Below are 23,755 nucleotides of genomic sequence, written 5' to 3' on the forward strand. Positions count from 1 at the left end.
AGGATGCCACTCATCTGCAGGTCAATAAATTTCACACCATATCTTCTAAGGGTTAAATAACAATAACAAGCTATTTCTGGTAATAATAATGGCCTGTGACCTCCGAAGAGGCCGGATGCAGGTCTTTCGAATTGACACCGTATAGGTGACCTGCGTCTGAGAATGGGGCCCTACCTGTGATGAATTCTAATGCTTAAGACGGCACACACACCCAGCACCTGAGCTATTTCTGGTGAAAATAAGATACAGAAACTTATCTTGTAGTAAGGAGATGCTCGAAGTGATGTGTCTCAACTCTCAAACATGTTTGACTCCGAAATCTGTTTGCAGACACACTGTGAATTTCATTGTGTGGGATGTTGTATGCAACTTCCCAAATGTTCGGTAGTTCTTCACTTTTGTGCTCTTGTTAGCTTCTTCTCATAATCTCTTTTAGTTAATCCTTAAATATGACATTTTGTTGTGATATTTTAAAATGATTTTTAGATTCCCTGCAAGTTTCATAATGAGGGAAATGTGATATAACAATTCCATGTTGGTAGTTTTAGGAGCAATTTTTGTTGTTGTTGCATATATGATGCATCATGGGTAAACATTTGTTTCACAATGGACAGTTTACTATGTACAATATATTCATAAAAAACTGTTCTTTCCTTTCTACTTTTTTGCTGCAAAGTTTTTGCATACCATAAAATGTGAATTTGATCAGGTGGTGTGAATCTGATCATTTATGCATTTTTCAACAATCGTTAATGTTGGCACGGTACCGTAAGAACTGTCCCATAGCTGATCACTGTTTTGAGTTCTAAATGAATTGTCTACAATAATGGTAAGTTGTAGCGTACAATACTAACAGTTGTCATTGTCAGCAGATGTTTCTCACATGTGCTGTACTTCTGAAGTAAGGACATCAATCAAATAACTTCTGTTACTGCCAAATACTTCAGTTGTAGAATTGTTAAGTTCTGATATTTTTACTCTCATACATTTTAAATTCTACTCTTCATTTGCATGTCCATAGTTAAAACAATTTTGACACTATCCATATCTAATTATAATATTGCAATTTTGGAGGGTGAATCCAATCATGCCAGTTTATGAGAAGGTTCTGAGACGACTTCTAAAAATATTATCCTAGCACAACCTTTCAAACATTTTATGCTTTTTCTGCCTTAGGTGCATGTTCGTTTTCCAGAAAGACGAAGTAAACATTGCTTTCGACAATCTCTTTTCTCAAAAATGTCATTTCATATCTTCAACGCTACAACCTACAACCTGTTTTCCAGTCATTGACCGGGTCAGGGATGGAATGAATGAAGCCCCTATCTTGTGACGAGGATAGGGATTGTGCAGGCTGACAAGGCCTGTCACACTCCTCTGGGGGAATGATTAATGACTGACAAATGAAATGAAATGATAATGGAGAGTGTTGCTGGAATGAAAGATGACAGGAAAAACCGGAGTAACCGGAGAAAAACCTGTCCCGCCTCCGCTTTATCCAGCACAAATCTCACATGGAAAGACCGGGATTTGAACCACGGAACCCAGTGGCGAGAGGCCAAGGCGCTGCCACCTGAGCCATGGAGGCTTCAAATCTTCAACACTTCCACAATAAAATATGTAACCCCATTTTTATAGGAAATTTTATAATAGTGAAATCATTTACTTTCAATTCTGCACTCTCTTTTTCCTCCTTGTCTGATCCTGTATTTTCATTTGCCTCATATTCCTCTACATCACTGTTAGGTAATGTGGAGGTAGAAGGCATTGTAAATATACAGGGCGATTCGAAACAACACTAACAATGCTTAGTATATTTTGTGGAACGGCAAACTGATATATTTCCAGAGGGGGACCCATGTCCAGAAATGCCTGGTTTTGGTGCGGTGGGGCATTAAATTTTGACGACACTTCTGATATAGTGACAGGCATGCATTCCATATTTTGTCATGAAGCCTCCAGCAACTCAACAAGAGCATTACATTGAGCATCACATTCAAATTTTCGATCACCAATTTGCTACAGAGCCTATATTGGCAGAGCCAGTGATGGGCACACATGGTCAAAGACATAAGGTTGTGTGCTGAGTATTTGAATCTGTTTTGTAATTTAATGTATGATATAATGCTCTTGTTGGGTTGGTGGAGGCTTCTTGACAAAATGTGAAACACACTCCCAACAATATATCTGAAGTGGTGTCAGATTTTGTTGCCCGACAGCACCCAAACCATGCATTTCTGGACATCAGTTCCAAGTACCAATGCACTTTTGATGTACGCTCTAATCAAGCTAGAGGTTAACAATTTGAATCTGTTTTGTAATTTAATGTATGATGTAATGCTCTTGTTGGGTTGGTGGAGGCTTCTTGACAAAATGTGAAACACACTCCCAACAATATATCTGAAGTGGTGTCAGATTTTGTTGCCCGACAGCACCCAAACCATGCATTTCTGGACATCAGTTCCCTTTTGAAGTATCAGTTTGCCATCCCACAAAACATGCAAACCATTTTCGGTTCTGTTTCAAATTACCCTGGATGTATTTAATGCCATAAGTCATTATGATATTGAGTAAATCATCCTTAATATTGACAATGAATAATTTTACCACTTGAAACTACTGTACTTTAGATTTTTTGGGAATCATTCTTGGATTGATTTTGATTTATTTACAACTGTGTTAATGGGATTACCCCATTGAAGATCTTTTCATATATTAACACCTAAGTACTTACAGTGATCCCTGTAAGTTACTTTAATCCCACCAATACAGTAATTAAAACTGATGGACGTTTCCTTTTGGTGATACTTTCAACTTGACTTTTCGTCCTGTTTACCGTCATACCATTGTCTGCTGTCCATCTCACAACATTGTCAAGTTCTCTTTGCAGTCGCTCACAATCCTGTGACTTATATACTACTCTATACAGTATAACATCATCTGTAAAAGGCCTTATCTGTGCTTCTATTATAATGAAGTGTATTGTACCTATTTACAAACAATAAAATTTGATACACTGTTATAAATACTTAACATATTTTTAAAAACTCAAAGTAGTGATCAAATTCATCTATTAGTAGATTGATTCAATTTTTATAAGCAAAATAAATTAGTGATTAAATTTAAACGATAGGTGAAAATATGAACAAAATATTAATTAATTTGAGGGTCTAACATCATCAAAGTTAAATAGTAAAAATTTCAAATTTACATTGCAATCTTAACTGCAGTGAATGGAATAATTTTTTTTTTAAATGACCTATTTTTTATTGGATTCATCCTATTTACAGTATGTGCTATGTGTTGATTCACTGACCAAATGTTAGATGAACCCATCATTCAGCATATGATCTTGATTTTAGTTTCTCTGACTTCGGAAGAGAAGAATATCAGTGTAACCATTCCAGGTTACTGGTGGAAACCTGTGTAGCAGTTCTTATCTTTGTTGGAACAAAGGAACACTTCACATTTGCGCAAGAAACAAATTCAAACCCACTGCATCCAGGATACTTGCATTAAGTTTGTTATTCCACTTGGGCCAGTGATCAGTTGAGTCTTGCATTTTCAAACACTGGCATATAATGAGGCAAAACGAATTTCAAAATTCAACCCAGTACAGCATTAATGTAACTCTTTCTGCTCATCAGTAAATCCACAGTGCAGACAACCACTGAGCTACCAATATAAAAAAGATTCTGTTAATATCATGGCGCATAATATGGGAAGCATGCACTAATTCATAAAATGTCCACCAGAGTTGCCCAAATTGTTTTCAAAACGATGTTGCCAATATGCCACACCCTGCTAATGTGGAAGATGATCTCCAGGGAATCTGTGATTGAATTGAAATGTACACTCCATGACAATTGAATACTTCATTAACACTTCACAGTGAAAACATATTTTTCTAATGTAAATGTCACTTTTTAGGTATCACTGTACTGAGAAATTATTCATACAGAAATTACACTGCCAAAATGAACACATCAACACTAGAGCTACTAAACTCTTGCCGAAGTCAAGGATAATACTTCACTGATCAATCCGGCATGTTAACATTACATCTCGAAGCTCAGTGCCGGCCAGAGGCTGCAGATAACTCTGCTACTGAGACTGAATTCTGCATTCATGATTCCACCCTAATTCTTAGTTGTTTTTTTTTTTTTTTACGTCGCACCAACACAGATAGTCTTATGGTGACAATGGGATGGGAAAGGCCTAGGAATGGGAAGAAAGCAGCCCTGGCCTTATTTAAGGTACAGCCCCAGCATTCGTCTGGTGAAAATGGAAAACCACGGAAAACCATCTTCAGGGCTGCCGACAGTGGGGTTCCAACCCACTATCTCCCGGATGCAAGCTCACAGCTGCGCGTCCTAACCACACGGCCTACTTGCCCAGTTTTAGTCATTTAAACATGGCTCTTGTGTTTTCTCTTCAATGCATTAACCTGTATGAACAGTATTTTCAGGGATGGCAACACTTTTCATGGGACAAATTAAGAAGTCAGAGGTTGGATTATCTCTAATGCTTAATTTGAATTTCAAGGATCTTGTACACAAAATATCATCTCTGTCCCTTAGTAAAGGACAGAAAGTAAAATACATAGAAAGAAAAGCAAATACCTTACAACATTGGATTGAACATTTTGGAAGTCTTGAACTTAGCAGTTTGATTTGCATTACCTGGGTGTCGTTAACACATTAGCTGCCATGCTACATCTTTTATGTGCTGGTAAATCTACTGACATGGGGCTGACATATTTGAGCACCTTCAAATACCACTGGACTAGGCCAGGATTGAACCTGCCAACTTGAGCTCAGAAAATCAGCGCCTTAACTGTCTGAGCCATTTAACCTGGGACTTGGAAAGAGGAGATAAAGGTTACGTCAGGAATGAACTCTATGGATGAAGTGGTACACATAAACCAGCTTCACTTGTGGAGTCATGTGGGGCGAATGGAGGAGGATAGGTTATCTAGGAGAATAATGGACTCTGTCGTGGAGGGTAAGAGAAGTAGAGGCAGACCAAGACTACTATGGTTAGACTCGATTTCCAATGATTTAAAGGTAAGGGATATGGATCTAAAAGGGGCAACAGAGCTGCTTAGAAATAGAAGATTGTGGAGGTGTTGAGTTAATTCACAGTGTCTTGCAGACTGAACACTGAAATCATAACAGTTTATAATGAAAATGGATATATATTTATTTGTTTATGTGTGGAATTATCTGTACAATGTTTTAGTCTTACCTATGTATTGTCTAATAATGCACATTTTATGAAATAATGATGGACTGTTATGTGTTCAATCTGACAAGTAGAGGAAACACACTGTTATCATATGATAAGCTTTTATTCAGGATAAATCATTGTCCTTTAATAAACAGTTGTTCATAAATGTAGGGAAACATGTTTATGCAGAAATAATGACCTGTAACCTTCACATCCTTAAAAGGCATTTGAATTCAATAGATCTTGCAGCTGTCCAACAGTTTTATTGTTTTGCACTTTAAAACAATCATGTGTACTTTTGTATACACTTTTCTTTCTTGATCATTGAAATTCAAGCAGAATTGTAAATTATAATTGTAGCCTTTACCTTGTGATAAAGGTTTTGTCAGAGTTCAACATTTGTTTAATCATGATACAGGCTTTTTCAAAAATGATATAGGCCTATAACATAATATATGGATTAGGTAGACAATGTATCTACTACACTCCTGTGCAGTTTTGTCATGAATGATCTATCTCCTTCGTTTTGCAACCTGAGGTACCATACAGAGTTTTTGCACATCACTTCTAAATGAAAGGCATTGTAGTTTCGTGAGCACTTGATTATTTGATTATGCACATATAGCATGTGATGGTTACCGTTTATAACTTAATATATTGGATGTCCTGTGATACATGTCACTAGGGTGAATGAATCTTGAGGAGTAAATGTGTGTGGGTGAATGTATGTTTGTCCTGCTTATGTTATGTTATTTTATGTCATGTTACTTCTAGTTTGTAACTGTGAACTAAGATACGATTAAGAGTGTGGTTTAGTGTAAGAGAGGACCATGATTCTTAAGTTTTCCTCTTCAAATAAAGGCAAATAAATACTACTACTACTACTACTAACACTAACAACAACAACAACGACGACGACAACAACAACAACAACAACAACAATAATAATAATAATAATTACAGTATCTAAACACATTATTTGAAGCACCTGTGAGAAAATTCAGCAAGAAATCCTTGCCTAGAATGTCAGATGCAGGTTGCCAAAGTTTATTTGTCATGGTAAAGTAATATGTACCATATTACACTAGTGTCCAAAAGCTAAGCATAAGTTACATATAAGCAGGCCGCAAATCGCACGACATATGCACCTGCCAATCTTACGTGTTCGCTCTGTATAGGAAAGGAGTGATCCCTGCTTTGACTAGGGGCGTAACCGCAAGGTAAACACAGCCAGTGCCTGCGCCTCATATTCCCTCAGTCGTGTTTGCCCTGTTATAGTGTGCGGAGTGTAGCCTCATGGTGAACATGACAACATAATGGCACGACGACGCCATTTTGCAGAGTAGAATACTCGGCTGCTTGGAAGAAGGCCAGGCACAGACCAAAGTCGCCGTATCCTTGAATGTGCCACAAAGTGTCATTTCCAGGCTTTGGAGACAATGTCGAGACAAAGGAGATGTTAGTCGTAGGCCAGTACCAGGTCAGCCAAGGGTAACCACCCCACAGCAGGACCGATATCTGGCCTTAACCGCCCGACGAAATCAGAGTGCACCTGCAAGACAATTGTCAGCGGAGCTTGCAGCCGTCTCAGGGGTTGCCATTTCCCAGAAAACTGTGCACCAGAGGCTCAGAACAGCAGGGTTGTTTTCCCGACGCCCAGCAGTGTGAATCCCGCTCACTCCAGCACAGAGACGGGCCTGTTTACTGTGGAGCCGTCAACATTGAAACTGGACCATGAATGAATGGAGGCATGTGCTCTTCACAGATGAATCACGCTTCAGTTTGCAGAACGATTCCCGTCGCACATTAATCTGGAGAGAATCGGGTGGCCGATACAACCACAGGAACATCGTGGAACGGGACCAGTATGGTGGTGGTGGTGGTGGTGGTGGTGGCGTCATGGTGTGGGGCGGCATCATGTTGAATGGCCGTACGGATCTGCACATCTTCATGGGTGGTCCAAGGAACATTGTTAATGTTCATACATACAGGGATGAGGTACTGATACCACATGTTTGACTCAGAGGTGCGGTTGGTCCAAACTTCCTCTTAATGGACGATAATGCCCAACCGCACCGCGCTGCTCTGGTGGATGAATTTCTGGCTGGGGAAGACATTCATCACATGGACTGCCCAGCGAGCTCTTGGACCATATGATAGAGCGCATGCCACATCGCCTGCGAAGCATGTGTGACCGTTAGGGGTAACCATACACCCTATTAACAGTCCACGGACGAAAAATCAGTTAACACCACCTCCAACCTCCTTAGACTCAACAGTATCGATCCTCGCATTAAATTCACACTAGAAACTGAAATAGACTGCAAAATAAACTTTCTAGATTTAACTGTCACCAGACACTCAGATTCTTTAACTTATAAAATATTCAGAAAACCAACTCAAACCGCTTCCACTATTCGTCAAGACTCAATGCACCCTCAGTCCCACAAACGAGCAACGTACAATAGCTTAGTTCACCAGGCTTTCAACATACCTATGACCAAGAAGGATTAAAAAATTAACTGAACACAATCCGCGGCATCGCAAAATTTAACGGGTTTAACAGTCATTTTATAGAAAGGATTATCAATAAACACAAACATCGTCCCATAACTACACTCAAGAAAGAAGTATCAAAACCCCATACATTTTCCACCTTCACATTCAGCAATGAATTTACAAGGTTACCAATATTTTTAAAAAATGAGGTGCTAAAATAGCTTTCAAAACCAACAATAAAAACATGAACATTTTACACAACATATCACATATCAATAAGTCTAACAGATTCTTAAAATCGGGAGTCGATAGGATCAAATGCAACACCTGTAATATTTTGTACGTGGGGCAGACAGGGAAAACTTCAATATAACACACCAACGCCATAAGATATAATAAATTTTCAGCTATCAGCCAACACATGCATGACTATAACCATAAATTCACCAGTATCGAGTAGGGTATGGACATTCTTGAAATACCAAATAAGGGTCCTTTACTTAACATAATGGAAAACTACTATATACACCTAGATCAGTATTTTAATGCCAGTTGTAATGTAAACAAAATCTCTGAGAAATCCAACGTCTTATTTGACCCAATTATTACTATTCTTAGAAATAATAATCCAGCTAACCATAAGTCGATTGTAAGTTTAATTAAAGGTAGTGTACTTTTCCAAAGCAGTCCCCACTACCCCCACAATTGTCAGCCCCGCCTTAAGGTAACACCTCCTACCTCTTCCCTCCCTTCCCACACCACATCCACCCAGTCCTACCCACTTATCCCTGCCCCTTCCCCCGCTCCCTCTCACATAATTCTATTCTTCACACACCAGTTGCACACTGTTAGCTACGCTTCACATACTGCCGTACAAGGTGAGTATCCTTCACTCGTTTTTTCATCCCTCCTTTTTCCAAGCTTTGTGTTAATTTCGGTTTTCTCTTATTTCAATAGGTCCTAATTGTTCCGCAATGGACTGAGACTTCCATCTATTCAAACTACCACGCACAGTGTGTATTTACAATTTTAGAAGATATTCAATTGACATGTTCATATTATAATACCAATATAAATGGTCCGTTATTGGACATTATAAATTTTCCAGCTAGCTCATTCTTGGTTGCCAGCGTTTCGCCCTCGTGTGCTAGGGTGGGCTCATCAGTTGGTACCTAGCACACCTACCAATACGCTGGCTAGTGCATACCGTGGAGGCCACTGCGTAGGCTAACTGGAGCCACCGGCAGTGCCAATGCACTAAGAGACTTTGTCTCATCACTAAAAATTGATGCCTGCTTGGCCATCAGATGATATAGATGTTGATTCCCATAGGGAAGCCAAGCAGGCATCAATTTTTAGTGATGAGACAAAGTCTCTTAGTGCATTGGCACTGCCGGTGGCTCCAGTTAGCCTACGCAGTGGCCTCCACGGTATGCACTAGCCAGCGTATTGGTAGGTGTGCTAGGTACCAACTGATGAGCCCACCCTAGCACACGAGGGCGAAACGCTGGCAACCAAGAATGAGCTAGCTGGAAAATTTATAATGTCCAATAACGGACCATTTATATTGGTATTATAAATTTGCTCATTCAGGACAAATATTTCAGATTCCCTATGGGAATCAACATCTATATCATGTTCATATTAGTCTGCACAATTGCATTATTTAATCCTTGCAAGCCATATCAACATTATTAGGAGTCTAATGGAAAACATATCTGCACTTTCTGTACTAAGAGTTAATTCTACCCAATGACACATGTCCACTAGTTGAAGCAGTGTATAATTGAGCTACAACATAGATTGTAATACCCACAGAATTTACTAGAGAGAATCACTTGTATACTATTAAGTACTTTGACATTTTAGCATAATTTATTGTAATTACTTTAGGTACTTTTATCCTAATGTGTACATTTATTGCTACATAACAACATTTTAATATCTGTAACATACCCAGAACCATAGGGCTTGGTCCAATTCAACTACTCATCACGGCACGTATTATAATTGTTCATACAATTAGTTTTATGCTGTTCATTAACAGAATGTGTATTGTTTTAGGATATTTTGACTAAAATGTGTATTTATTTTATTATGGTGGATAATGACCCCGAGTAGGGTCGAAACTACTTCCAAGCGACTTAATGTAATGTAAATATATGCATTGCAAAAAGAATTATAAGAATAAATTAAATGTAATCTCAGTTCAATATGGATCAATCAAAAATGAAATTTATAACCCTTGGTCACTTGGTAGGCTTTGGCCCTTCAGGACTGTTGCACTGTGGTGTTTGGTTTGGTTTTACAAGTGCTGCATATCATGGAAATATGATTCTTGAATTTGTGATTGTCAGATGTTCAGACTTTCCCCTCTATGTAAGCCCTACTTTGATTTTCAGACCACTCTCTGCTCAAGAGAACCACTGTGTTATTTCTCAGAAAAAAGCATTCCTCTCTCTCCTATCAACAGTGCAACCCCTTTTAAACTATTGTATGTCCAACTTGTTGGCTGAATGGTCAGCGTACTGGCCTTCGGTTCAGAGGGTCCCGGGTTCGATTCCCGGCCGGGTCAGGGATTTTAACCTTCATTGGTTAATTCCAGTGGCCTGGGGGCTGGGTGTTTGTGCTGTCCCCAACATCCCTGCAACTCACACACCACATATAACACTATCCTCCACCACAATAACACGCAGTTACCTAGACATGGCAGATGCCGCCCACCCTCATTGTAGGGTCTGCCTTACAAGGGCTGCACTCGGCTAGTAATAGCCACACGAAAAAACTATTGTATAATTGAGTAGACAGCTATCTTTCATATTGACATGGTATGGTTATAAATTTCAATAGTTGAGTGCTAAATGACCATTGACTGATGTATTTAACTTATTTTGTTAGCCAGTTTACATAATACAACATAATAGTGAAATTCGTAGGTTACTTATGTACACCATGCAATATATAATATACAGGGTTATTCACCTAAAACGTTACACGGAAATAATGTCTAAACCATTAAAGACATCAGCATTCTGTTTTCATATTCATAAATGATGCCCAGGGGCTTGTAAAACAATGTGCTGCTTATTCTCATGGGGTGATTAATAACCAAGATATTGATACTAACTCCATATTATTAAATGGAACGGCACAAATTCATACAACTTGCCTAAAAATTCAACTGTGTACAAGTTCAAAATCGGGGAGTTAATTTTTGAGATATCAATAAGAACAGCATGCGCAGTTTTGCATGCCACATCAGACGGCGTAAAGTCAGGCAAGGTCACGACGCACAAGCAGTTTCCTGGATGTGATTTCAGCCACAGAATGGATACCAGGCATTCAAGCATATCATGCACATGTGATGGGTTTGCAAAGTGTGTATGACAGGACAGGGAGGGTTGATGTTTTTATAAGGAATAAAATAAATACTTTGGTACCATTGAGATAGGCCACGGCCAACGTCCTTTCCAAATCCTTCCCATTCCCATCCGTGGGGAAAAACGCCAAACTGAGCGCAACCTGTTACACATGAATTTCAAAACAAAACACACACAAAAAAAAAAACTTTAATCTCCCTTCCACGTTCTGTGTTCGCCAGTCATACAATAACGTTGCACATCCAGGGTATGTGACGGTACTACACATTATGTGTACGATAGTTTACAATACATGCCTGGTATTCGTTCTGTGGCTGGAATCAATGCCAGGAAACAACTTGTGTGCCAATACATCCTTGGCCGATCGCACGCTGTCTGATGTGGCACGCAAAAGCCCAAATTCGGTTTTTATTGATATCTCAAAGTAACTGCCCGATTTTGAAAATACTTACTTATTTGAACTTGTATGCAGTTGAACTTTTAGGCCAGCTGTATGTATTCGTGCCAATCCATTCAAAAATATGGAGTTAGTACCAATATCTGTTATTCATCACCCCATGAGAATATCATTCAATACTGATCTGCATTTAGGGCAGTCGCCCAGGTGGCAGATTCGCTATCTGTTGTTTTCCTAGCCTTTTCCTAAATGATTTCAAAGAAATTGGAAATTTATTGAACGTTTCCCTTGGTAAGTTATTCCAATCCCTAACTCCCCTTCCTATAAATGAATATTTGCCCCAATTTGTCCTCTTGAATTCCAACTTTATCTTCATATTGTGATCTTTCCTACTTTTATAAACGCCACTCAAAGTTATTCGTCTACTAATGTCATTCCACGCCATCTCTCCGCTGACAGCTAGGAACATACCACTTAGTCGAGCAGCTCTTCTTCTTTCTCTCAATTCCTCCCAACCCAAACTCTGCAACATTTTTGTAACGCTACTCTTTTGTCAGAAATCGCCCAGAACAAATCGAGCTGCTTTTCTTTGGATTTTTTCCAGTTCTTGAATCGGGTAATCCTGTTGAGGGTCCCATACACTGGAACCATACTCTAGCTGGGTCTTACCAGAGACTTATATGCCCTCTTCTTTACATTCTCACTACAACCCCTAAACACCCTCTTAACCATGTGCAGAGATTTGTACCCTTTATTTATGAGAATAAGTAGCACATTATTTTACAAGCCCCTGGGTATCATTTATGAATATGAAAACAGAACACCATTATCTTTAATTGTTTAGACATAATTTCCGTGTAACTTCTTAGGTGAATAACCCTGTATAACCATCCCAATCATTGGCAAGAATCTGTAAAACTTCGCGATGACTCGTAATGACACCACTCGGTTGATTGGCATTTCAGCTTTGATTGCAAGATTGTTTTTTTTTTTACAATTTGTTTTACGTCGCACCGACACAGATAGGTCTTATGGTGACGATGGGATAGGAAAGGGCTGGGAGTGGGAAGGAAGTGGAAGTGGCCTTAATTAAGGTACAGCCCCACCATTTGCCTGGTGTGAAAATGGGAAACCATGGAAAACCATCTTCAGGGCTGCCGACAGTGGGGTTCGAACCCACTATCTCCAGGATGCAAGCTCACAGCTGCGCATCCCTAACTGCACAGCGGTTTGTAAGATCTGGCCCAAGTTTCATCAATGGAAATGATTCACCGTAAGAAAGGCTCTCCTTCGTGCTCATAGCGCTGTGAGTACGAGCAGCATTATATCAGAGCCATTTCTGCATTTCCGTTAAATCCTATGGAACCCATCTTGAGACAGTTTTGTTGCCTTCATTGGTGGTCCTTCAGGATTTTAATCACAGCTAAAGCACTAGTCCGGTATCTTGGGATTACTCACAAATTATGGAGTTATAATCTGTTCCCACTAATGCAGACACTGTTTGCATGTTGTCATTACTGGTGGATGACCACACTGAGGCATGTGAGAGACATTTTCGCACCTTTCTCTGAAGGCTTTTACCCTCTTTGCTACTGATCGGTAAGGTAATGCAGATGCACTGCAAGCCTCTTACCATCCTTGGTGACATTATCGTGCGTTGTGATCTCTAGCACATTCAGTTTTTATCCAGCTCCTCTGCTGTTGCTTAGAAATCATTGTGACTATTCAGTGACCACTCATTCACAGGTGCTCTGTTCCTGTTATCACATGGAGGGGTAAGTGCATGTTAATTTCCTCAGTAGGAGAATAGGCATTTAACCTACTTGTGCTGTAAACAACATTGCCTAACTCCATTTCATGGTGGTGCTACAGCAGTTTTGCCACTATAAAAAAATCAACCGATGTAAATGCATCAATGACTTCCACCTCCTTGCTTCCCAGTAGCAGTCAGTAATTCTTGCTTATTAGAACTGTGCAGGTTTCGAGACGACTTCTGTCCATCATCTCCTGTTGGTTGCAAAGCTTACAGTATGGCTTGGGGAGAATGCTGAAGCAATGAGGATGTTTCCATGTTCAGTCATGTCTGACAACCAGAGAAATATCAGCAACTCTCTCTCCACACAGCCAGTCAGGAATATTACAGATTCATTCTTTCCACTGCTTGTGAGATATCTCTTCCAGAGCATGATGGTGTCATACATTAAATAAATTTTTACAGTCACTTTGGCAGATTGGTGAGATATTTGTTTATTGATAACTGCTGACACTTCAGCACCATTCTTAGTGAAGTGCCTCAACTCATTCATTACCTTCAATTAGGCAGTATTCTGGTGTCCATTGTAGAATAACCACCTTTTCCACTATCTCATGTTGTACAAGAAGTAGACATTTCCAGGCATGATGTTGCATTACGACTTAATATATACTTCTAGTATTACTTATCTTGCTTCTTGTATTTGGAAATCTATTAAGCAAGCAAATGAATCTGATCTTTAAACCATATATCCATGTACTAGTTAATATTTCCACTGTAGACTTATAAACAGTATTAACATTACTGACCAAGTTGGTAGACGAGAAGTATACAATTGGCAGTGCAGTTTTGTTCACATAACTTCCATTAGGGAGACAGGGGTTCAAACTGCACTGTCAGCAGCCCTGAAGATAGTTTTCAGTGGTTTCCCATTTTCACACTAGGCAAATGCTGGGGGGCTGTTCCTTAATTAAAGCCACAGTTGCTTAGTTTCCAGCCCTTGAACTGTCGTATCCCATTGTTACCATGATACCTGTCTGTGTCGGTGAAATACAAAACAAATAGCAAACAAACAAAAAAAACAAAAAAAGTATGTTATTCAGTGTCAGACATTTCCTACGATTTATATTCAAGGACAAGGCTGAATTATGCAAAGACTATACAGTACATACAAGCTGAGGGCAAACAATAGGAAAAAACTTCAGGAAGCAATTCCTGACAGGGAAACTAACAAAACAGTCCATATCAACATATGTTCGAAAATGTGCATAAATACTGGGTAATGTACAGAAACATTGTAATTAGAGTAGTGATAAAGTACAAAACTAAGAACAAATTTCAATGTTGCAAAATGCATGCCCATGGTATGACAGTCATCTGGCAATGTCACAGGAGATATTCGAGGTGCCCACTATATGCCTGAATGCATGCATCCATATGTTGCATCATGAATTGCCACATCTGTTCTAGTGTTCCCTCTTGTACCTGAAAGGTGGCAAAGGCATCATTGATGTATTGTTCAAATGTCTGCAGATGAGGCACCAGGTCAGCAGAAGAGTTTGGGTAATCTTTTGTTATCTGATAATGGAAAATCTTATTCACCTCAGTTTCTTTAACTCATGTTTTATTAAAAAGTTCTAATTTACATTTCTAAATCCTTCTTTAAAAAAATACACATCAGATTCTAGACAATCATTAAAGTGCATAAATATTTTATTGACTCATAACAAACTGGCTTTCAGATGAAGGGAGACACGGAATGGTAATTCCATTATATACACACCCATATTGTTGAAATATGGCTTTTATATTTTAATGAAATTTGTCCATTTAAAAGAAAAAATATATTCTATATAAACACTAGATTTTGAGCTTTTAAAATTACAATGGCTAAAGTAGCAGTCGTAATTTTAAAAAGTTGTCTGGTACCAATGTCCCCAACTTCATATCAGGAAACAGGACTAAGGGGCATACATACATACATACATACATACATACATACATACATACATACATGTGTGGTACCAATGCTCCAGTTTACTGCAGTAAGTTTCTGTAACGACAAATTTAGAAGGTGTTCAGTCAGTCCCTGTTGAAGCATTCAATCACCTCTGAAACTTTCTAACCATGCTCTGTATTTATTATTAACTTATGTATTTATCTACAGGCTTCACCTAAGCAACAAACTGGATATGCTTCAAGCTTATATCTGTGCACTCACGCATACAAGATGTACAGTCTAAAAACAAAGCTATTTTAAGTTCTCTTCAAGCAGTTTACTTTGTGAACTCTAAAGAATACAAAAAAAGTTTTGCATAATGATGAATGGTATGAATAGTTTTTTGACCCCTGCAATGATATTCGCGATTTTGTAAAGTGTATGATTTTGAAATATTTGCACACCCTCCTGCTGTATGGGCAGCTTTTGCACTTTCCCGCTTTCTGCAGTCTACTGCAGACGAGTGGACTGAGCATGTCATGACCTTTACACACTCGTTGCACGTTGTCTGTCATACGTAAACATGCCTAGGTGACCCATGGCACCGTTCAACCAGGCATGCATTGTTGCACTGGTCCAAAAAGGCCTAACACAGATGAAATGAAATGGCATATGGCTATTAGTGCCGGGAGTGTCCGAGGAGAAGTTTGGCTCGCTGGATGCAGGTCTTTTGATTTGACGCCCGTAGGCGACCTGTCGGGAATCGAACCCAGGACCCCTGTGACCAAAGGCCAGCACACTAACCATTTAGCCATGGAGCCGGACCCTAACACAGATAATTGTTGCAAACCATCTAGGAGTCAAACAAAGTGATGCGTTATGGGTATGTAGGAGCTATTGTCAGACAAATTTAGTGTATGATCATATGGGGACTGGTCATCCTTGCTCCACAGCAGCAGTTCAGGACCGTTTTCTTCTGATAATGATTACCACCACAAAAATCTACGTTGACTTGTGATGGGCTTTAAGTGTCCAAGTTTCCACCCGGACTATCAGGAATTGGTTGCATGCAACGACCCTGTACACGAGAAGGTCCTTCCACGGTGATCTCCTCCTTGACTGTCACAGAGCTGCCTGTCAGAGGTGGGCAATTTTAATTCTTGTATATTTGGTCAAACAGTTATCATTATACACTGCTGTCAAAAAAAATTAAAGCACCCAGAAAAAATGGTTGGATGTAAATATAACTTCGTACATGTAGCCTACAGACCATTGGTAGGTATGCGAATTATTGGAGTTTCAATTCTCTGTGACAGAAGAATGGCCACCAAAGTGCATTAATGTTGTTTGTGTTCAGTGTTGTTACCAGGCCTGGTAGAGATAAGGGACGTGAACAGCGTCAGATGTTGAGTGATCACAGTGAAGAACACGGAGATGCTGCGTACTCGTGAGACAGCGTTATCAGCACCTGACAGAGTTTGAAAGGTGCCCTCATTGTGTATCTCCATTTGGCTGGCTGGTCTAATCTTGCAATATCCAGATTTATGGGACATTCAGATATGACAGTAGCCCGATGTTAGATTGATGGGAACAGGAGGGCAAGCATACTCGTCAAGATTTCGGTCGGCCACGTCTGATCACCACAAGGAGGGATTGCCGTATTGTGCACCAAGCACATCGTAATCCCTTCACATCTGCGCCTGCCATCCGAGAACAAGTAATGAACTCCCTGCAAAATTCTGTGTCATCCCACACCATTGGTGGCAGGTTAGCAGCAGCTGGACTAGCGATTAATTGTTCCATTCATAGGCTGCCATTAACATAACATAAACGGATGCATTTGGAGTGGTGTCATGACCAGGAAGCATGGAATGCTGATGAATAATATCACATTGTGTTCAGTGATGAATCATGGTTCTGTTCTACCCCAGATGACCATCGTCTGCAAGTATGACAGTGACCTGGGGAGAGATCCCATTCTTCCAATATTTTGGAGAGGCACAGCGGTGTTATTCTTAGTGTCATGGTGTGGGGAGCCATCGGGTATGACTTCAAGTCACAGCTGGTAGTGATTGAGGGAACTCTTGATGGCACTCGGTACGTCACGGACATCCTATGTCCTTATGTGTTGCCTCTCATGACAGTATCATTGTGCCATTTTTCAACAGGACAATGCTCACCCATACATGACATAGGTCTCTCTGGATTGTCTGCATGATGAGGTACTCCCGTGGGCAGCAAGATCCCCAGATCTGTCCCGGATAGAACATGTGTGAGACCTGCTCAAATGTCAACTCCATCCCAGTGCCAGTATCCAGGATATCAAGAACCAGTTACAACAGTTGTGGGGTAGCTTACCTCAGGAGTGGATGAGCGGCTTTATGACACCTTTCCCAACTGAATCAGTGCATATATTCAGGCCAGAGTGAGTGCAACGTCATATTGATAAGTGAGTTCGTACTGCCAAGTTCTTTGTAAATTTGACTTGATTTTGTAATCACTGAAATAACATCACATACCCTCTCAACATGTAAAGTTTAATTTTGTTTCCTCCTCCTCATCTGAGTGCTTCAATTTTTTTTTTTTGTCAGGTAGTGTATAATAATATTATAGGAGAATATACAGAGTACTTAGGGCTACCTCTGTTCAGGAGCGGTAGGATAATAAATATTATTATTACTCAAAAATAATTTACAGATAAAGAAATCCACTAACTTTTCTTGAATTTTCATTTGCTTAGTACATTTGGTTAGACATTTTTCTCTTGCCTTCAAGGTTTAAGTCCCAACACAATTAGTTGGCATTTAATGATGCTTAAATGCAAGAGACTTATTTCTTTAGATTTACCAGCCAGTTATGAAACCCATATCTGGGTAAAATTCTGGTACACCAGAATCTAAGACCATGAACAGTCATTAGGATGCTAAATGTATTTATTCTCTTTAATAATACATTATTTGCAGTTAGTCCCCAGCAGGTTACTGTTTTGGTAAGCAACTTTGTTCAGACTACAGCTTGTAAAACAAAATGAGATATACCAAAACAGAACTAGTAAATGAAGATGGAAACTTATAGTCAAGCTAATAGCTACTAGACAACTCTCTGTTAGAGGTTGTGTATTTCTGCATAACATTGCATTTGGAAAGTTTTTAAATTCTGTGCAGTTACTTGCATTTACTGTAGATTTATGTCAAGTGAAAAATGAAATAGTTAAGTATCTTTTACCATACACTCATTATATGAATTCAAATAATACTGTACTGCTGTGTAAGAGATTCAGTAATGAAAGGAACATTAATTTTATTCCATGTTTCTTTTCTTGCTAAACTGCTGTATAAACAAGATGATTTCTGAAAAATGTCGTCAGCTAAGAAATCAATATTTTTCAGGTGTGATGTTCTAAAAATTAATATAAATGATCCAGGTAATGAATGAATAACAGGCATGGACACCCTTCCTGGAGCCTGGTACTCGAGACTCCTCACGATCAAGGTCACTTACATCAAAGGTTGATGATATGCAGTCCATTGTAATATTGTAAAATGAAGGATAACTCCCAAAGCAATGAGTGCAAGTAAAGTTTAAGAATTTTCAGACAGAAATTTTGTTTATGTTTCTGAATATTCAAGAATACAATTTTATTTTTATTTGCAATTTATAATTGCCAAGGTTCAGATAATTCTTTTGAAATGACCCCTGTGTTATTTTAAGAGTTCCATCCACTTGAGGAAAAGGGACTCTGCGGACTCCTTAGAAATCAGCAATTCTCTTCGGCTCATCCAGCTTCACAGCATGTGAACTGTGCCCTAATCTTCAAGTATGGGTAAGCAACATGACCGCAGAAAATCCTGTATATTACAGTATTTAAAATGGGCTGCATAAAGTCTCGGCAACTGAATCCTTAGTTCTATCCTTTTGCTCAAAGTAATACTCTCCTTAATTCTGTTTCCCATAATCATAGCTCTACTCTGGATACTATTCAACTAGTAATGAACTGTACACGGTTGTTGCAAGCCACAGAAACTAAGTTTCACCATATTCACATATCTCACTTTATCTCTGAAAACCATATATATTTTATACATTTTAAATGCCACGGGATTGCGATTTATTTCAAATATCACTGCACTGAGATTAGAAATAACTTTATAGGAATCTGACCCTGCATAATGTGAAAATATTAACAGCCAGAAAAGTCTATATCTGTACATAGAAACAATATATACATAGCATACAGCACATTTCACTCACAAAATATTCCATAAATATCACACTGGTTCAGCATTTCATTCACACTTTTTACAAGGTTCTTCTATTTTATTCTTAATGTCCCTCTCTGCTTGTTCATATTGGTAAGCATCAATGAGATGTACGATGTTAGAAGGTCGTCCATTTTGTAGCCCAAGGATGTCTCGCAGAGTAACTTAGAGCCACGTACCAGATTGCCGATGGTCATGTGGAAGTATGTGTTGCCTGATGACCAATTGGAGATTCTTGTGAATGGATGTGTGACTAAGATTTCCTAAACAAGCAAATTATATTCGTCATCCAACAGATATGAGTAACTTTTAATTCATATATGATCTTTTACAGAAAATAAAGATGACACAATGAAGAGAAAAATGAATTGTCCTCAATTACATGAACAAGAATATGCACAAAATAGCCAACATTTTCAAAAAACAAGGTCTAAAAGTAGCCTTTAGAATGAGCAACACACTGCAAAGACACACCAACACATGCAACCTAACCAAAAAGATCTTTTCTCCAAATCAGGAGTTTATGAACTCAAATGTCAAGAACTTAACTCAGTGCCACATATATAGGCCAAACAAAATATAATTTCCATACCAAATACAAAGAAAACAAAATGTGGTTAGATACAGTCTGAAATCAGCTTCAGAGAGCACACATATGACGACTCGCACCATTTCAGAGACATCAACAAAAATTTTATACATAAAAAATAAAATAAAATCTTTGAACAGTAAAGAACCTGTGGAAATTCACATTGTACAAGAAGGCAACAAAACCAACCTCAGCAATCACACACATTAAAAAAATCCTCCTCCTCTTTGCGCTACTTAATTCATTTTCGGAATAACATTTCACACTTTTTGCATTAGTGCTTAATGAATCCCAGAGGAGGCTACTCTGAAGCTAAATGTCTGGAATGTGGGTTAGAATATTTATCATCGTCATCATCTGCCTCCTCCTCCTCGTTTCCCCTTATCCAGCTCCTGCCAGGTCGGGCATTTATGACACTTCTCCATCTTCCTCTCTCCTTCGACCATTCCTCTTTAATCATTTTGTCCCAATCCAGGTTTCTTCTTGCACTCCTCTTTACTGAATCGATCTAAGTCTCTCTCTCTCTCTCTCTCCCCCCCCCCCCCCCGAACTTCATCTCTATAATTTGTTTTGGTATTCTTTCCTCCTCCATCCTGTTTATCTATCCAAATCATCTTTGTTCACTCCTATCAATTCTCTCAAATAGTTTTTTTCATTCTGACCTTTCTCACATCTTTGTTCCTCAATTTTTCTTTCTTGGGATACGACAGCACACTCACCACTTGAGACATTTTAGTAGGTTATTATTATCATTATTTGTCATATTCATATATCTCACTTTATCTCTGAAAACCATATATATTTTATACATTTTATATGCCACAGGATTGCGATTTATTTCAAATATCACTGCACTGAGATTAGAAATAACTTTATAGGAATATGACCCTGCATAATGTGAAAATATTAACAGCCAGAAAAGGTTATATCTGTACATAGAAACAATATATACATATCATACAGCACATTCGGACTTACAAGATACTCCATGATTCAATTCAGCACTTTTATTCCATCAAAATCATTACCATGCATTTACTCCTTAATACACAAAAAGACATTAGATGACCAAGCATCACTTCCCCTCCTCTCTCCACTGAACAGAATTATTCCCTGTATCACACCCTGCACCCTCATGTGTAGCAAAACGACTGGAGCAAAGGAACTGGCTTCAGTTCAAACATAGCCGTTAGAGGTAATGGACGATTAACAGCCTAAGTTAAGTACAGGAAACTTTCTCAAAGTTACTGAAGTGGCAGTGGAGGACCATTACAATCATGATTTGTCTCATCTCACTTGTTCATAACATCACCAATTCACAATCACTGACAAGTTCATGCAAAATAAACAATATTGGACATGGCCTCGCATGATTTAGACATTTGATAGAATCTGAGGATAGAATAAAACATGTCATTCTTTGTTTATTGGTGTGTGTGTGTGTGTGTTTTTTATAAGTATTTTAGAGTGTTATGTAATGAATGCTGTTTTTGATGGATTGAAAAGCTTTAAATTTATGTTAACTGAGTCCACATTGGAAAGATTGGCTTCCTTCTTTACAGATTAAGAAATTCTGTGAGACAGGCTCAGTTTCAGATGGCAATGAAGTGAATGGTCACCTAAGCTAAACTTAATGTTGAAAAACTTCTCTATGCTTCAGAACCCTTCAAAATAATTGCACAGGTTGGCACAAGAGGAAGATAATGGGCTTGTAACAGTGCATAAAGCAGTTTGAAAAACTCTGAAAATATTTCCATATGAAGTAACATCGGTGCAAAAATAGAATGATGTGGATCATGAAAAATGGATCTGTCACTATGAATGGTTTACAATTTTTAATGCAAGGAATACTGATTATATTCTTGGTATCATCTTCTGTAAAGATGAGGCCTCCCTCTGGTTATGTCACCACACAAAATATACAGTTGTAATCTAGAGAAAATTCTTGTGCTGTCCGTGAAACACCCTTGTATGATTGGAAAATTGGACACCATTTCCAATATTAATCATAAGTGCACAGTAACTTTCTGAACACCCTACATAACCTTGTAATACCTTGAAAGAGATGTGGACAGATCTTCTGAATATCGCACTCGTTTTTCTTCTTGTCTGTTCATGGTGTATGTAAAATTCTTCTTCAACACCATAGCTCCAATTCATCAATTTACTTTCTATCTTGCTTTTTTTATGGCCCAGCTTTTACAAACATAAGTCACTATATGAAAGACTAATGTTTTAACCATTGTGACTGTAGTATGCATGGACACAACTGAGCATCTGAAGATCCTATCTAGACCTCTTGAGTGCTGCCATGCCAACTGTTAATCTCTGGAAATTTTCTGGTCCACTAAAGCCATTATAGGCAATTCTAGCAGACAAAAGTTATCCACTACTTCAATAATAATTATTTCCTTATTTATCTTGACATCAGATGATTAATCTGTTGTTAGAATCTTGTTTTATCTACACTAAGGAATACATTACATAAATACCTTTGTGAGTTTAACACACAATCTAATGTTCACCTGCTGCTCTTTAAATAACCATCATACTACTCAGACAGTAGAGCCTAACTAACACTATCTCAGTCGAGTCTCTACATTATCACGACAGGTTTACCAACTAAAAGTCAGATCAGATTACGGTAAAAATGATTAAGATTGCTGGACCTTTGGGATTGCAGTAGATGTATAAACGTATCAAGAATGTGTAAAGAAATAACTTTCCAGAAGAATGACAAAAATAAATTATATGTACATATTTTTAAGGAAGGAGATAACATATTTAAGAATTATCATAATTATAACGTAAGTTTCTAAAATCATGTTAAGAATACTAGAAGAATTGTAGGAAAGGCAAAATGAAAATTCAAAAACAGTAGAGTGGGAACCCATTTTCATTTTGAGACAAAAGATGAAAGAAGAATATGATATCTTTATTGATTTAGAAATGGTCTATAATAGTGTTCCTAGAACACCAGAAATATCTTGATAAATAAACAATAAAATGGTAGAAGCAATGATAAAAAGCTTTAAACTGTACCCAGACCTTAGTAGGCAAAAGAAGATAATTTAAAACAGGACTGGCCATTTAAATTGTAATTATTTTTTTATTATTGCTGACAAAGAGCAGGAAAGAATAACTTTCAGAACATAATGTGACTCAGATAAGCCAATTACCTTCTTACAGGTCACAAAATTGTTAATATAAAATGTTATTTTTTTATAGGCCCTACCTTTGTTTGAGGATGAATGAGACTCACACCATGCTTATTGATGGCAATAAGCAACATTTCTGGGTAGTTTGGCTCTGTCGTTTGTTTCACCTCAAAGAAAGCTGAACCAAATGTGGGCCAACGATAAATTATTTTAAGGAATGTGATCTTTGCTTCTTCAGGACTCATACCTGCAACAACACACAAAATTTACAGGTCTAACATATCTGAGGAGCACCCTACTTAGGTACAACAATCCTGTACATTCTTGTAAAGAGCTACAGATTCAGGTAAGTTCAAAGGACTGGGAGATCATTATATCCATGTTTACAAAGGAAAAATTTAAGGTATCCTCCTATTCAGTACATAACCATCAATACGGAATGATTCTACTCTCTTGTAATTATTTCCATGGTTGGTGCTTGTAAACCATTGACTTCCAAGATATAATATGCTTTGCATTATACAGACTACACAAATTAAATGTAACCATGCT

At 38.4% G+C, this 23,755-nt stretch overlaps 1 protein-coding gene across 2 annotated transcripts in view; it reads right to left on the reverse strand.

Moving 5' to 3' along the window:
• Positions 1-14,871: 14,871 nt before the first annotated feature.
• The window catches only part of ck (myosin-VIIa ck), a 399,120-nt gene continuing 390,236 nt past the window's right edge, over positions 14,872-23,755 (reverse strand). For both annotated transcript variants that reach the window (XM_067151286.2, XM_067151287.2), the window contains exons 39-40: positions 23,281-23,450; positions 14,872-19,719 (exon numbers count right to left, since the gene is read on the reverse strand). In XM_067151286.2, coding sequence (XP_067007387.2) covers positions 19,510-19,719; positions 23,281-23,450 — 380 coding nt within the window. In that variant the 3' untranslated portion in view covers positions 14,872-19,509. The remainder of the gene's footprint in view (positions 19,720-23,280; positions 23,451-23,755) is intronic.

This window comes from Anabrus simplex, chromosome 7 (genome assembly GCF_040414725.1).
Source record: "Anabrus simplex isolate iqAnaSimp1 chromosome 7, ASM4041472v1, whole genome shotgun sequence".
Classification (NCBI taxonomy): domain Eukaryota; kingdom Metazoa; phylum Arthropoda; class Insecta; order Orthoptera; family Tettigoniidae; genus Anabrus; species Anabrus simplex.